At 37.8% G+C, this 15,126-nt stretch overlaps 2 protein-coding genes across 2 annotated transcripts; one reads left to right on the forward strand and one right to left on the reverse strand.

Moving 5' to 3' along the window:
- Window positions 1-382: 382 nt before the first annotated feature.
- On the reverse strand, window positions 383-2,065 carry LOC111399949. The gene is made up of 4 exons (XM_023027449.1): window positions 1,884-2,065; window positions 1,305-1,563; window positions 746-1,246; window positions 383-658 (listed from the first exon to the last, which is right to left on the reverse strand). Exons 1-4 carry the CDS (start codon window positions 2,063-2,065, stop codon window positions 383-385), a joined length of 1,218 nt encoding a protein of 405 aa, XP_022883217.1.
- Window positions 2,066-9,222: 7,157 nt separating this feature from the next.
- Window positions 9,223-11,532, forward strand: LOC111397863 (serine carboxypeptidase-like 45). Its single transcript, XM_023027784.1, has 5 exons — window positions 9,223-9,645; window positions 9,815-9,916; window positions 10,002-10,097; window positions 10,516-10,608; window positions 10,707-11,532. The coding sequence occupies exons 1-5, from the start codon at window positions 9,417-9,419 to the stop codon at window positions 10,919-10,921; spliced, it is 735 nt and encodes a 244-aa protein (XP_022883552.1). The 5' UTR covers window positions 9,223-9,416; the 3' UTR covers window positions 10,922-11,532.
- The last annotated feature ends 3,594 nt before the right edge of the window (window positions 11,533-15,126 follow it).

Here is a 15,126-nt window from a genome sequence, read left to right on the forward strand (position 1 = left end):
GGACATGTTTGATCATCTTGTTTACAGCTTCAACTTGGCCATTGGCTTGGGGATGATGAGGTGTTGGGAAGTGCTTCTTGATTCCAAGTTCTTTGCATAGGTTCCTGACCTTTTTGTTGTCGAACTGTCTTCCATTGTCGGAAACTACAGAGTAGGGAATTTCGAACCGGCATATAATATTCTTCCAAAAGAACTTGGAGGTGTTTGCTTACGTGATTTTTGCTAGCAGTTCGGCCTCAATTCACTTCGTGAAGTAGTCAATGGCAACAATGGTGAAGTTCACGCCTCCTCTGCCTTTAGACAAAGAACCTATCAGATCCACGCCCCACTTGGAGAAGGATTATGAGCTAGAGATGGCAGTTAGTTCCTGCGAGGGTTGCCTCTAAATGGGGGAGAACCGTTGGCACTTGTCACATTTGCACACGAACTTGAGAGCATCCTTTTTTAAGGTGGGCCAGTAGTACCCTTGCTTCAGTACCTTTTGTGTCAAGGCTATTCTTCTTGAATGATTGCCACACACACCTTCGTGGACTTCCCTCAGAATGTAGGCAGCCTTGTCTCCCTCCATGCAGCGAAGAAGTGGAGAGGAGAAGCTTCTTTTGTAGAGTACGTCATCGACGAAGAGAAAATGTGTTGACCTCCTTCTTAGCTTGTAGGCCTAATCTTTGTCAGTAGGCAAGACCTGGTTTTTTAGGTAGGCTATGATTGGTTGCATTCAGGTGAGGGTCCCTTCGACCCATATCACCTCAGAGGCCTTGGTAGACGGCGTGAGAAGGTGCTCAATTCGTACTATAGCAAGTAGTTCGGAGTCTCTACTGCTCCCAAGTTTAGAGAGAGCATCTGCATGTGCGTTCTCAAGGCGAGGGATCTGCATTATTTCAAATTTTTCAAAAGATGGGTGGAAGTTCATCACCATCTTCAAGTAGGAGGCCATGATTTTATCTTTAGCTGAAAAACTGCCATTCACTTGGCTTACAACCAGCTGGGAGTCACTATTGACACATAGCCTTCTTACCTGCATTTCTTTGGCTAATATGAGGCCCGCAAGAAGGGCCTCATACTCAGCAGCATTGTTGGTGGCCTTAAATCCGAATCTCACGGTTGAGTTCAGCTTATGACCTTTTGGGTTGACAAGGACTACCCTAGCTCCTGAACCTGTGTCTCCAGCCGAACCATCCACAAATGTTCCATGTGGGGGGCTCAACAAGTTCCATAACCTCTTCCACCTCGAGTATATTGGCAAACTCTGCTACAAAATCAACTAAGACTTAGCCTTTGATGGTTGCCCTTATCTTAAAGATAACATTGAATTCACTTAATTCTACTGCCCATTTTAGTAGTCTTCCCGAGCCATCCGGCTTCTGTAGTACTTGCCTCAAAAGGAAGTTAGTCAGAACGTGAATGGTGTGTGCTTGAAAGTAGGGCCTCAGCTTCCTAGAGGCTGTGATCAAGGTTAAGACAAGCTTCTCCATATCGGGATAGCGAGTTTTCGGAGATAGGAGTGCCTTGCTGGTGTAATACACGGGAAGTTGGGTGGTTCCTTCTTCTCGGGTTAGGACCGTACTGATGAGGCAAGACGGCCATGTATAGTTGAAGGCTATTGCCTGGCTTTATCTTGGAGAAGAGGGGAGCCTGCCCTAGATGCATTTTCAAGCCCTAGAAGGCCTCTTCACATTCCTCATTCCATTCGAATTTCTTTCTGGCTTTCAATAACTTGAAGAACGGGAGGCATTTATCGATGGCCTTGGAGACAAAGCGGCTAAAGGGCTGCCACCCCTCCCGTTAGACTTTGGACTTCCTTGGGTTTCCTGGATGATCTCATCTCGAGTAAGGCATTGATCTTTTCAGGGTTGGCTTCAATTCCTCTTTGATTCACCATCTACCCTAGGAACTTACTAGAGGCAACACTAAAAGCGCACTTGAGGGGGTTGAGCTTCATCCTGTACCTCTTGAGGATTCGAAAAGTATTATCCAAGTGTGTTACATGGTCGTCTGCCTTTAGGCTTTTCACAAGCATATCATCAACGTAGACTTCTGTTGTCTTGCCGATGAGGTCTGCAAACATTTTCTTGATAAGCCTTTGATAGGTAGCCTCGACGTTTTTCAACCGAAGGGCATCATCATGTAGCAATAAAGGCCTCTATTAGTGATAAAGGAGGTGTTCTCCTCATCAGACGGGTACATTGCTATTTGGTTGTAGCCAGAGTAGGCATCCATAAAGCTTAGGAGCTCATGCTCGGTGGTGGAGTCTACCAATTGATCAATTCTCGAAAGTGGAAATTTGTCTTTGGGGCATGCCTTGTTGAGATTGGTAAAGTCAATACATACCGTCCACTTACCGTTATACTTCTTGACTAGCACCGGGTTGAAGACCTACTTCGGGTAGATGACCTCTCTGATGAAGCCATTCTCGATTAGCTTATGTACTTCCTCCTTCAGAGCCTCATATCTTTCTGGGTTGAGAGCTCTCATCTTTTATTTGTGTGGGACAACCTTAAGATCTATTTTTAGGTGGTGGCAGCTGACCTTGGGGTCCATGCCCACCATGTCCTCATGCCTCCAAGCAAAGACATCAAGGTTCTTGCAGAGAAAGTCTCTCAATTTTTCTTTCATGTCATTGCTCAGGCCTACGCCCACTTTCAACACCTTCGCGGGGTTGCGGGGGTTGACTAGGAAGCTTTCTAGTTCCTCAATCGGAGTTGCTTGGGGTTTGTGCTCAATCACACGGGGATCGATCTCATCGATCATGGAGAGTTCTTCTTACTCCGGAGGTGCTCGATCATGTCAACATCCTCTTGTTAGAGAGGGGCCTCACTTGGGGCGTCTGCCATATCCACATCAGTCAAGATGGCATGTACGTCTCGGGGTTCGACCTTTCTGATGGAGCTCAGGTAGCACTCTCTTGATCCTATTTGGTTACCTTTCACTGTTATCACCTCATTCTCAGTTAGGAATTTCATGAATAAGTGGTGGATGGAAATGACGGCTCCCAACTCCTTCAAGGTTGGTCTACCCAAAACTCCGTGGTAGGCCGACCGACTGTCTACAATAAGAAATTCCATGAAGTTCATGGTGGTTTGGGGAGACTATCCCATCTCTATCACCAATGTTATCTTTCCTCTCGAAGTGATACTATCTCCGGTAAATCCATATGGAGGAGTGGTGGTGGGCGTTAGCTCATGGTCTAGGATCATCTTGTCAAAGGTGGACTCGAACAGGATGTTAACGGAACTACCATTGTCTACTAGCATTCGCTTGAGTCCATTTCGGGCCACAATGGCCCTTACCACAAGTGCATCACAATGGGGGTAGTGAACTCCTTCAGAGTCCTCATGGGTGAAGACGATGGGCGGTATTTGGTTTCTTCGGGAGCTACTGTCTATGATATAACTGGTCAGTGGGAGGCGTTTGGCCTCTCGAGCGTAATTTCATTTTGCATTCTGAGTTTTCACTCCTACATAGGGGCCTCCACATATGGTGTCTATTTCGTGAATAGGGGCCTCCTCTCGTGCATGATGGTTCCCCCGATGCCTGTGTCCTTCTCTAGTTCTATCTGCGACATGTTCCCTTCGGCAGGGGAGACATCTACCTAGCGGGGAGTGGCTTCCTCATGCCTTCGTTGCTGGTCGTTCACAGGCGGGGGCCTATTCGCGTGCGGCGAATTATTCCTCTTGTCTTGGTGATTTTCTCTTCGATTGTTGTATGCGTACTCCCGACACTCAAACATGTCATGACCGTAGGAGTGGTAGTACGTACAATAATTAGGGGATTCTGATTAAGCCTATTCCTAGGTCCTGAATCGCGCCCCGGCCTCTTCCTCTACGGGGGGCCTGTTGAGGGTCGATAGTTGTTGAATCGACATCTTCATACGCTAACGTTGGAACTGCGTTCAAAGTGGTAGTGACAAGTGCTTGCCCTAAATTTCCACCACCAGGTAGGTTCGTCTGGTAGTCCATCAAGTGGGAGGTAGATCCCCTAACGCACTGTCTTTGTTGAGGTAGGAGGCCTCTGCTGGCCTGATTTCTGTGTTCAATTAATCCTTCATTAATAATCTCCCACCTCATCATTTCCAACAGGGCGTCGTAGGTGGTGGGATCTTGATCTTGTAAATCCCTCCAGAACAGGGTGTTCATATTCAAACCTCCTCTTAAGGCTGACAAAGCTTCACGATCGATAACTTGCACACAAGACGTCATTTCGTCGGTAAAACGTGATAAAAAGCTTTTCAGGGATTCCCTATGTGTCTGTCTCATGTCTTGAAGACACTAGATGGGGGCATCTCCCTCCTTGCTCACTGCAAATCTCTTTAGGAAAATGGTCTTGAATTTCGGCCAATTCCTTATGCTCCCAGGCGGCAGTCGACTATACCAGATTTCAGCCACTCCACTAAGTGTTAAATGAAAAGCTCTACACTTCACGGATGGGATGATGTCTCTAAGGCTCATATGTATTTTATAAGCCCTTAGGTGTTTCTCTGGGTCGCCTCTCCCGTCATATTTTGGTATCTTGGGCATTACATAGTGGCCCGGAACCTGGGCATTTCTTATTTCCTTGAGAATGACAGATTTTGATCGTCATTGTCCAAGTCATAGGACCTCTGCTGCTCATCTGAGTCATTATTTTCCTCGGCTTCATACCTAGGTATTTGGTGAGAGGGTCCAACCTGGGTCCTAGCCTCCTCTTCCCTTCTTTGGCACCTATTTCTAGGCGGAGCAGCACGGGGGGCATTCTCATACCTTTTCTCCGGCTGATGAGACATTGGAGGTGGGGGCTGTGGTTTATTCTAAGGCTCGCATTGTTGTTGCTGTTGCCTGTGCCTCGGTATTGCAGGGCTAATTCCGTCAAAGACGCTGTTAGACATCCTAGGTCTTTGTTCTGGCTCATATGTTGGTGGAAAGTTATCCTGGTTATGCCGGGCCTTAGTGGGTCGGCCAGCAGCATAATTGGAGGAAACATTAACTTCTACTTCCCTCTCCATGGGGCTCCTACCTTGGCTATATTCTGCCGGTACAGCCCTTTGACTTTGAACTTCCTCATCTTGGTCATAATGTTCCTGAGGGAGGGGGGGCATAAGGAGGAATGGGAAAGCCTCACTGACTCTGCATTTGGGCCATAATGTTTTGACTAACAATGTCCCTCATGTTTGCGGCCATGATGGCCATTTCCCTTGACAATTGAGTAGCCATCCACATGCCACCTCTTCTATGGTGGTGGTGAGGCCGATGCCGAGCTGTAGGGGCAACTGCCGGTGGGGACATTCTCACATTTTCTCTTACCCTCCTAGGGAGTACATCCTCATCTGAACTCATTCTCTTCTATTCCGATCTTAGATTGTTGCTAAGTTGTGGGGCTTCCACTTATTCTTTTGTAAGAATAAATCTTTTTTCAAGGGGGATGCCCAAATATTATTTTCAATAAGCTTCTTCCACACGATTGTCGTGGTTATAGTATGATTTTTCACAAACAGCGTCAATCTGTTGATCCCAAAAAATATTGCAAATAGATGCTGGACCCACCCGCGCACACGTAAGCGAAAGTTCAACGCGTTGATGGTCTAAAATGAACATATCAAGGGCGTGAGAGTAGCTCAACGGCGCGGGACGAGAACATTCGGAATTCGGCGAGATGTTCGTAGACCGATTGTACAATAATTACCAATCGATGTTTGTAAATGTGTATGTAAAAATGTGTAACCTCGTATTGTGTTGCAAGATAATAAGAGAGAGTTGAGTAAAGTGTTGTTTCTTGTATTGATTCTTGCGTTAGCCCTTTAATGTTACACAAGTGAAGTAATTATAGTAGTACATGTGAAATGGTGGCCCTTGGATGAAGAGGCATGTGGCCTCATCTCCTTAACTCAAATATCTAATCCTAAGCATTTTTCTTGACTTGCTAGCTTACTGCATATTTATTGCTTATGCAAAACCCTCATACTAGTGACAAGACAACATTTACACTTCTGACAAACGTCTCATCAATCATTCAAACAAGATCCTTATATAGAATATCTCTTGGAAGAAGTGATCATGGAAAATGCTCCTTTATGGGTCGGAGGCTTCTGCTTTGGCTTCAGGGATTCGGCCACTCACATAATACTTCCGCTTTAGGGCTTCGACTACCTTTTCAATGTTCTCGCATCATGGCCTCGGCTACCTTCACAAGGGTCTCGGTATATGGGCCTCGACCATACATACCACCTCGGTTGGAGTGCCACGTGGTTCGACAAGAGTGGGCTATAGGCCCCAGTGGGTTGGCCAAGTGTGTCAACACGTAACAAAATCTGTCCAAAAATCTGTTAACCATGTGTTAAATAGCACATGCTAAAGTGGGTAAACAAACAAAAACAAAAGAATTCTAAAACTTTTGTAGGTGTTGGAAGACGAAAACTTTTCTATTCTTTTTGCTTTCTTAGGTAAAATTTTCAGAAGCCTTTTGCCATGGTCAAGACGAAAAATAACCGCCTCATAAATATTCTTCTTGCTTAAAATTTTTTTCCCTACGCATCACATTCCTAATATGCTTTTATTAGAAACAAATCAACTGAAATAACGGTGTAAAAGGGGGTGGAAAAAGTATTAAAGAACTATAGGTGATGGCATGGAATTCACAAAAAAGTGCTTAATCTTCTTGTTTACGCGACAGTAATGACCTTTTCACCACATACTCGAGAGCATTCTTTCTTAATTCAAGGCATGGACCAATCATTAGTAGGCGCATGCACTACAGGCACTAAGAATACCTGCATCTGCCTACACATTATTTTTAATAAATTTAAGATCGACTCTGAATATTTTTTAAAAGAGACATATGATTCGAGTCCTTGCTATCATACCCTGAAAGAAAAAGGATACTGAAATGCGCCATTTATCCTCAACTGTGATAGTTTTCTTGGTGATGGGACCATCTACCTGGCATAACTTTTTCTTTTTTTCTTTTTGGTTTCTGGAGACATATTAGGAAGGTTTCTCCTTGTTACCAAGAAACACATGTAAACCAAATTGAATGGAGAAAAATTATTAAAGTTATATGATGATGTTTTTTCTCGAGCTTGACTTGACATTATTGTGTGAAGGTGAGTAAAGCTACGTTTGTAAGGTTGAATTGAGACAAGTCAATTTAACAAAATATATTTGTGTTTTTTGCTAAGCTTTGTTAGACAAAATGTATAAATCTTTTATAAACGGTCAATCTTGTTCACCGTAGGATGCTAAATACATTGCTTATGCATGAAGTTTAGTTATGAAACTAACAAGACGACCGATGAATTGTTGTTTGTTTCTTGTTTTTGTTCATTTCAACCCAAGACCAGCTTAAAGATTGTATTAAGCTTATAATTTATTTATTTTACACTTGCACAATAACATCCTAAATTTTAGGTTTCTTTTTTTTTCCTTTTTTTTAGGTTACTTTTAAGCTTACTCAAAGTTGGCTTTCAATATAGGTGATGATGGGATGCCATACTGCTCAATAAACAATTCAACACAAGCATGAGTGAGTTTAACATGGAATTCATAAAAAGGGCTTATCTTTTCGTTTTTGTGACAATAATTCTTGATAGCCTTTTCAGCTAGTACTCGAGTATTCTTCTATGAAGATGTCCACTAATCAACAGCTGCGTGCAGGCTTGTAAAATATTTTTCCTTAATACCATTCATTTCTACACAATCCAGTTTACTAGTAAAACGCGACGCCGGAGCTCTAAATTTAAATTAATAAATGGGTTTTGTTACACTAGACAAGTTTAACAACAAAAAAAAGTTAAAATTTTGTTTACAACACAACGCGTTAAACTTTAAAATGAACAGTTTCACAGCTTGGGAAGGTGGCTTGGCTTCTGATTTTTAGACTAATTTTTCTCAAACTCATTTTCAAATAAAATATTTTACTCGTAAACCCAAAAATATATTCTACTTTTAACTATACATTCTCCAAGAAAAACACTATTCCAATGCTCATTTTCACCAAAGAAGCTCGTTTTAATGGAAGACAAAAATAGACTAATTTAGCTACTGCTCTGAACAGGTATATGCCTTTCTGTATCTATCTGTCTCTGGTAGTTGTTCAGTGGGAAACTGAAAAGATTTAAGTATATGTGCCTTTTGTAAAGTATGTTCAGAAGGTGGGGTACCCCATTTAGAAGCTATGATGGTTTTTTGAAAAGTGAAATGGCAAAGAATTGATGGTGGATACCCCATTGATAATTTTTAAGTTACCTTTTTTCACGAGGTCTAAACAGTTGGGTACCAGATTTGTGACGGTATGCTGTAATCTAACTTTGTATTTGTTTATCTGAATCTTGTAGGTGCACCATCATTTTGAAGCCTCTGTTTGTTTACTTTCGTCCACCTTGTCATTACATTCGAACAATTTCATGGGTACATCTTGACTTATAATCTAGAGTGAACATTATTATTGGCGAGAATTCTTGTGCAGAAAGGCGGACAGAAGCAATGTTTCTTAGTCTAATGTGGGACTTCTTGGCGATTATATTTACAGAAGTACCATTAAGAGAGTACTTAAATTTAAGAATAATCATATGATAGTGTCATAAGATTTTGTTTAATGTAAATTTATGAGATTTTCTTTGGAGACAGAATAGTTGTCTTCACAAGTTCCATGAGATGTGAAAGACAATACTGTAAAGTCACTTTCTGAGGAACATAACTCACCTTGAATATGCAAAAGCTTAAAAGACATTGACATAACATTGTCCCATTTGGCTTCAATTTAAAAGGGTTTTAGAGATTTATATTTTACTTATAAGATATAATACATTCTAATCATATATTTGAGTAACCAGTAATTATAATCACTTATAGATTTAAATAAAGAGAATAGAAACTAGAAAGACATAAGGAACTGAAAAGGTAAATATTTTTTCATCATTTCACCATCACCTCTACTGTCCTACAAGCAAGAAGACAATCTATATCATTATCAAACATTGGAAAAAGGAAATATTGCATCTTGAGTCTCCGCTCGAGTAGCAAGTTGGTCCTCAACTTTTTCTTAAATTTGTATAATCAATTGCCAGCAACGAGAACTTTTTATATCTTTGTTAAACTGTCATATGGTTATCACTTTAAATTTGTAAGCACCAATCTAAATTGGGGAAAAAAAATCATAAAGTTGGATATACAGAGACTTGCATCTTTTTATTAGACTGATTGTTAAACTATAAAAAATGTCTAGCATTACTTTGTTCATTTTTAGAGGTCAGACAATAAGATAAGGGCACCCAAAGAAAAGCATGCTATATTGCTATTTGTTTAGGACCCCACTCGTAAGTCCACCACTCCATGCCTTCTACATAATAAAAATATATATACACACAATACATACATTCTGCAGTCTCCATGTTTACCAGATCTTCACTCCCTTAATTCATGGTTTTATGAATATCAATAGCAAAGGCAATGGCTATGGCTATCTTGTTTCTGATTTTAGGTTGTTTTGCTGAGGTTGAGTCTATGTTGTCTCATCCTGATAAGATTACTAAGTTGCCTGGACAACCCACATTGCAATTTCAACAATTTGCAGGTTATGTTACCGTTGATGACAGAAAACAAAGAGCCCTATTTTACTATTTTGTTGAGGCAGAAAAGGACCCTTCTTCAAAGCCTCTGGTCTTGTGGTTGAATGGAGGTATGCTCATTTCACTTGCTTCATTAGATTTATGGGCATCTTTGCTAAGCTTTACTGAACATAATTAGACAGTACAGTGTCTGAATTGTTACTTATGTTTCTTCTTTAATACTGTCGAGTAAGTCTACTTTAAAAATTCACCACAAGGGTATTCATATTTTTTGTGTAGGACCTGGCTGCTCCTCTATTGGAGTTGGGGCATTTTCTGAAAATGGACCTTTAAGACCAAATGGACAAGTTCTTGATAGAAATGAGTATAGCTGGAACAGAGGTAAGAACAGTTTTGTACATGTATAAGGTGGTATGAGAATTTTAGCAGAAATGTGATGATCTTTTAATCTGGTATTATGTTTCAGAAGCAAATATGTTGTATTTGGACACACCAATAGGAGTTGGGTTTTCTTATTCAACTAATACCTCAGAATATGGGACTGTGAATGATGAGGTCACCGGTATGTATCTATAATTTATAATGCCATTTTTTGCAGTTCAGTTAGGCTTCTCCGTGCATGAAAATATAAATACATAAATTTATCTCGTCTGCAGTAACTTAAGTTTTTATACCATATAATTCAATAGTGTGCAGCCAAGCACTCAGTAAAATTTTGAGTTTCATTGTCGAACCAAGTCATCTAAAAGGTTAACAGTGCTAAGAAAGTTTTGATTTCATGTTTCAATGTCACAAGTTTGTGAAAAAATGTGCATGTGCTAGGCCTTGTCGAAGACAAAAATCCAACATACACGTGACGGTTTAAAACTTTTAGACAAGTTGGTTCATAATCTTATATTATTTCCAGTAATCTCTAGGTTCCAATTGCATTTTGTTGAGTCCATTCTTCCTAACGCTGGATTTGCATTTGATTTCTTAAGCCAGGGATAATATCTTTTTCTTGCAACGGTGGTTCCTCAAATTTCCCCAGTATGCTCATAGTCCCTTGTTTATAACTGGAGAAAGTTACGCTGGTATCTTTTTCTACAACCTTAAATTTATTATACCTTTGTATGACAGTTTTAGATGCTCGTGAGTTTTGTTTCTATTCATTTTGTTTTATGATCTCCAGGTCACTACGTACCTCAACTTGCCAAGCTAATGATCAAGTTCAATAAAAAGAAAATGGTGTTCAATCTAAAAGGAATAGCAGTAAGTGTTCATTGGTGTTATTTTTTTGCTATTTTAGGATTTGCCTTCCCTTTCTTCGGGTTAGAAAGACAGGTGCTCAAATTATTAAACACTTTCAGCTTAAGTAAATTTTGCAATTTGAGTGCTTTATGTTAAACCATCTCATTTGTTAAAAAAGATGCAAATGTATTATTCAATCTTATGAAAAGGACTACAGAGTAGAATATAAATTGTAAAACGCTAAACTATGAAACTCGGGAAATAAAATAAACTATCACTAAGAAAGACACCTAATTTACATTAATATCTAACGATCTCGTTAGACTCATGATGTTAGTGTTGAGCAACTTTATTTTGCTAAGGAGTGATATGATCACTAGTATACAAATTCATACAATATGCTAAATTATGAGTGCATTATATTAAACCACCTCGTTTAAAAGCATACACGGTAGACAGAGAACACATAAATTATTTAAATTTTATCTTCGGTACATACCTAATTACATGAGACTCAATAAGATTTTTCGACCAAAACACTTACTGTTAAGGGAATAAATCCCACATCGATCAAATATCGAAATATTCATCAACTTAAATAGATCTTGGGTCACTCTTCTTAATAAGATTGACTTTATTAAAATGTACCCCAAATCTTAACATGGTATCAGAGCCCATTAAACTCCAACGAGCAATTCAATCCGATTAAATCTTTAAAAATGAGCACACGGATTTCAAGATTGATCAGCTCAAACGAGCCACCATTTTACAGGGGCATGTTAAGGGAATATAATCTCACATCGGTAAAATACCGAAATAATGACCAATATATAAAGGATTGGGACACTCTTCTTAATAAGTTTGACTTTATTAAGATAGACCACAAATTTTAACATGGCATCAGAACTCATTAAACTCCAACGAGCGATTCGATCCGATTAAGTCTCAAAAATGAGCGCACGGATTTCAAAATTGGTCTGCTAAAAAAGAACTACCATCTTGTGGAGGCATGTTAAGGGAATAAATTCCACATCGGTTAAATACCGAAATATTGACCAATTTAAATAGATTTTGGGTCACTTCTCTTAATAAGGTTGACCTTATCAAGATGGACTCCAAATCTTAACACTTACTCGTGTACTCACTGCAATAATTGCCCTACGTGACATTCTATATGGTGGTTTGTGATTTGATATATTAATGTTGTAGTTTTTTCTTGTCACATATATTAAATCACTAACTGTCATATGCGTGTCACGTAGAACGACTACAATAGTGAGTAACTGCAAATAACATTATTCATAAATAATTGTCTTTGAGGAAAACTTCAAACCTCATAATTCATAAGTATAATTAAAATTAGAATTTAATTTAAAGTCAGTTGTAGAATTCAGACTTCTATCGCATAACATGTCATACGCATTAAATATATATCGTTCTGATCTTTAGAAACAATAAATAATGGATTTGTTTGCTGACTGAAAGGCACTCGAGACCTATATATTTATATAGGGTTAAACATCTGATAATTGAAAAGTAAAAACAATGGCAGGTAAGACTACGAAGAGTTTGTTGGTGACATTTATGATCTTCATGTTTGTATTCTCTCCTGCACTTCCTTGTAACGCAGCAAGATTGACTTTTCAAGCTGAATTCCATCCCGTTTATTTTCTGAATCATTTTATTTAAAAGTTTATACTGTTACAAAAGAAATATATTTAATTTATATTTTAACACTATTAAGCTCGCCATGTTATGCATGTTAGATTTATTTATTTTTATGAACATGAACTATTTTTATAAATAGGTGACAAAAAGACGCGGTCACAATATTGAACCACCTTGTTTATTGAAAATGTCACAAAGTTATTTATTTGAATTTAATATTCAACTTGATCTCCCAAGCACCAGTCAGATTCATGTTTTATCAAAAGTCTAAAGCTTGGATAATTTTTTTGAACTGAATAGAGATTTGTTTAGCTCCGATACCATACTAAATGACTTCACTTAAATCTTGAATTTGAAAGGAGACACGTTTACTTAATTTTATTTTATTTTCTTCAACAACTTTTAGAGGTCATTATTCAATATCATATCAAAGCATACAAGGAGATCGTAAATTTAAAATTTGCCTCTATTCATTTATGCTTTAGAGAAATGAATTTTGTCCCACATGAAAGGACGCATTAAGATAAACTTTCAAAAAATCTTCATTCACGCTCGAAAAGCTTAAATTTTTAGATTCATTTTAACCTCATCATCGTTCAAATTTCTAGTTGTTAATTTGTGTTTGTCGCAGAACATGATTTTAAAGAGAAGTGTCCTTCCTGTGTTTGCTGTCAGCCTAACACGCCGCCGTGTTGCCTTTGCGCCTGCCCCGTTCCGCCTTGAAGCGTTGAATTGAACTTCCAGTTTATAAGCATTTGGCCTTTTGTGATGACTTAAATTATAAATATAAACATCAATAAATAAATTTATTATTTTACAGTCAAGTTGATTATTTGATATAGTATCAAAACGGGTGCAAATTACAAGTTCAATAAAGTAAAGTATCCAATCACTATAAACATAATGGAATTCAGCCCTTCAATAATTCAAATGTATTATCGAAAGAGTTTATAGCAGTATTGAATCAGATTCAAAATCTTTATAGGTCGAAATTTCAGAATGATTCTAATGCTCATGGTTTCTATATATTACTTGAAGAATTTTGCTGCTATATATTCATTTGGTGACAATGCTACATGTGTTGGCTAAGAAAGAATTCAGAGTCCACGTCAAGAGACATATTGAAATAAAATTTAAAAAAACAAATGCCCATATTAAGCCATGTTTTTTTTTTTTTTAAATCTCCTTCGTTTTTTTTTAATCGACTTGAGTTTTAATAAACTAAATTTTTTTTTGGGTGAAATCAGAACATGTTAACAAGGTACACAATGGCGGACGCAAATTTTTAAAGTTAATGAGGCACAATCAAACTTATAAAAAGGTTACTAAAAATTTAATATATTTGTTATCTTATTACAATTATCCTCCATACGTTCTAACATTCTATAATTATATTATTTTCAATACTTTAAACGCAGACTTATATTTAAAGTACTTTTTTATACTTGATATAAACAACCAATTAGAATAATTAATTTGAATAAAAAAATAATCAGTTTATCAATAATCACAGATTTGCCAATGAAAACAATCAATTCAATTGTTGTTTGGTAATGAAAGGATAATCTTCTTTCTTCGTAATTTTGGAGCCTATTAAAACAACTACCACCACAAAAAATAAAAAATAAATAAAAATAAAAAGAGGAATTTACACATAATACCTATTTTAGAATAATAATTCATAAAATACATTGTAACTTTTTTTATACTATTGTTACTACATTTTACAAAGTAAAAACGAAAAATAATAAACAATCATATATAAATTGATTTTCTTGATTGCTTCTATTACTCCACCAAACAAGCCCCAATATAATCTATTCAATTAATGATCCAAATCCCAAAATTCTAGTATTTTACCAATTAAAATCCCCCCAATTCCACGTAACCATATTCCACCAAAATCAAAATCCTCCAATACCCAGAAAATCACAAATCCCCAATGTTTACTTCTATTCACACAGCTAAGCAACTTCCTTATCTGCACCATCAATGTCTTCAGATTCTATGTATTCCTCCTTCAAATGGCTCTGTAGTGATTCCATCAAATGTCATTCCATTGCATGTTATGAATACATTGATGGAGTCCATATCTGATTCAATAAAAAAGAAAAAAAGAAAAATTAAATAAAAGACTCTCGTATGAATGAAGAAGCGAACTTTAGATTAAGAAATCAATCATGAAAATATTCTAATATGCATTATGATATGTAAAAAATTGATGTATTCCAAATAAATCTATTTAGCTGAAGTTAGAAACCATCATAGCATAATATCAACAAGCAAATAAATGTAAGTCTCTTCTGTTATATTAGATTAGATAACACAATTTTTGTTCACGAAGCCGAAAGGACGTGCACACATCAGCGATGACTTGATTATTTTGCAATGTGAAACAAAAAATTATCACCAAATGAGTATGTAACCTCTTGTAGTTCACAGAATACAAGTTCTATGGGTCGACATTGGGTTTATACAGACTAACTTCTTCTTTTTTACAGAGATGTGTACGATGTTCATGATGCCACGAACCAATAAAATTAAAAATATAATAACATTTTGTTTATTTCATTTGTAATACTCAGAATTAAGATGATTTCTGATTCAGCAGCCACGTGTTTTCAACAACAGCAAAGTAGGGTTACATTATCAAAGCATGTTTTGCAATCTAGCGAATCGGGTGTCACGAAAAT

This window comes from Olea europaea, chromosome 1 (genome assembly GCF_002742605.1).
Source record: "Olea europaea var. sylvestris chromosome 1, O_europaea_v1, whole genome shotgun sequence".
Taxonomy (NCBI): Eukaryota; Viridiplantae; Streptophyta; class Magnoliopsida; order Lamiales; family Oleaceae; genus Olea; species Olea europaea.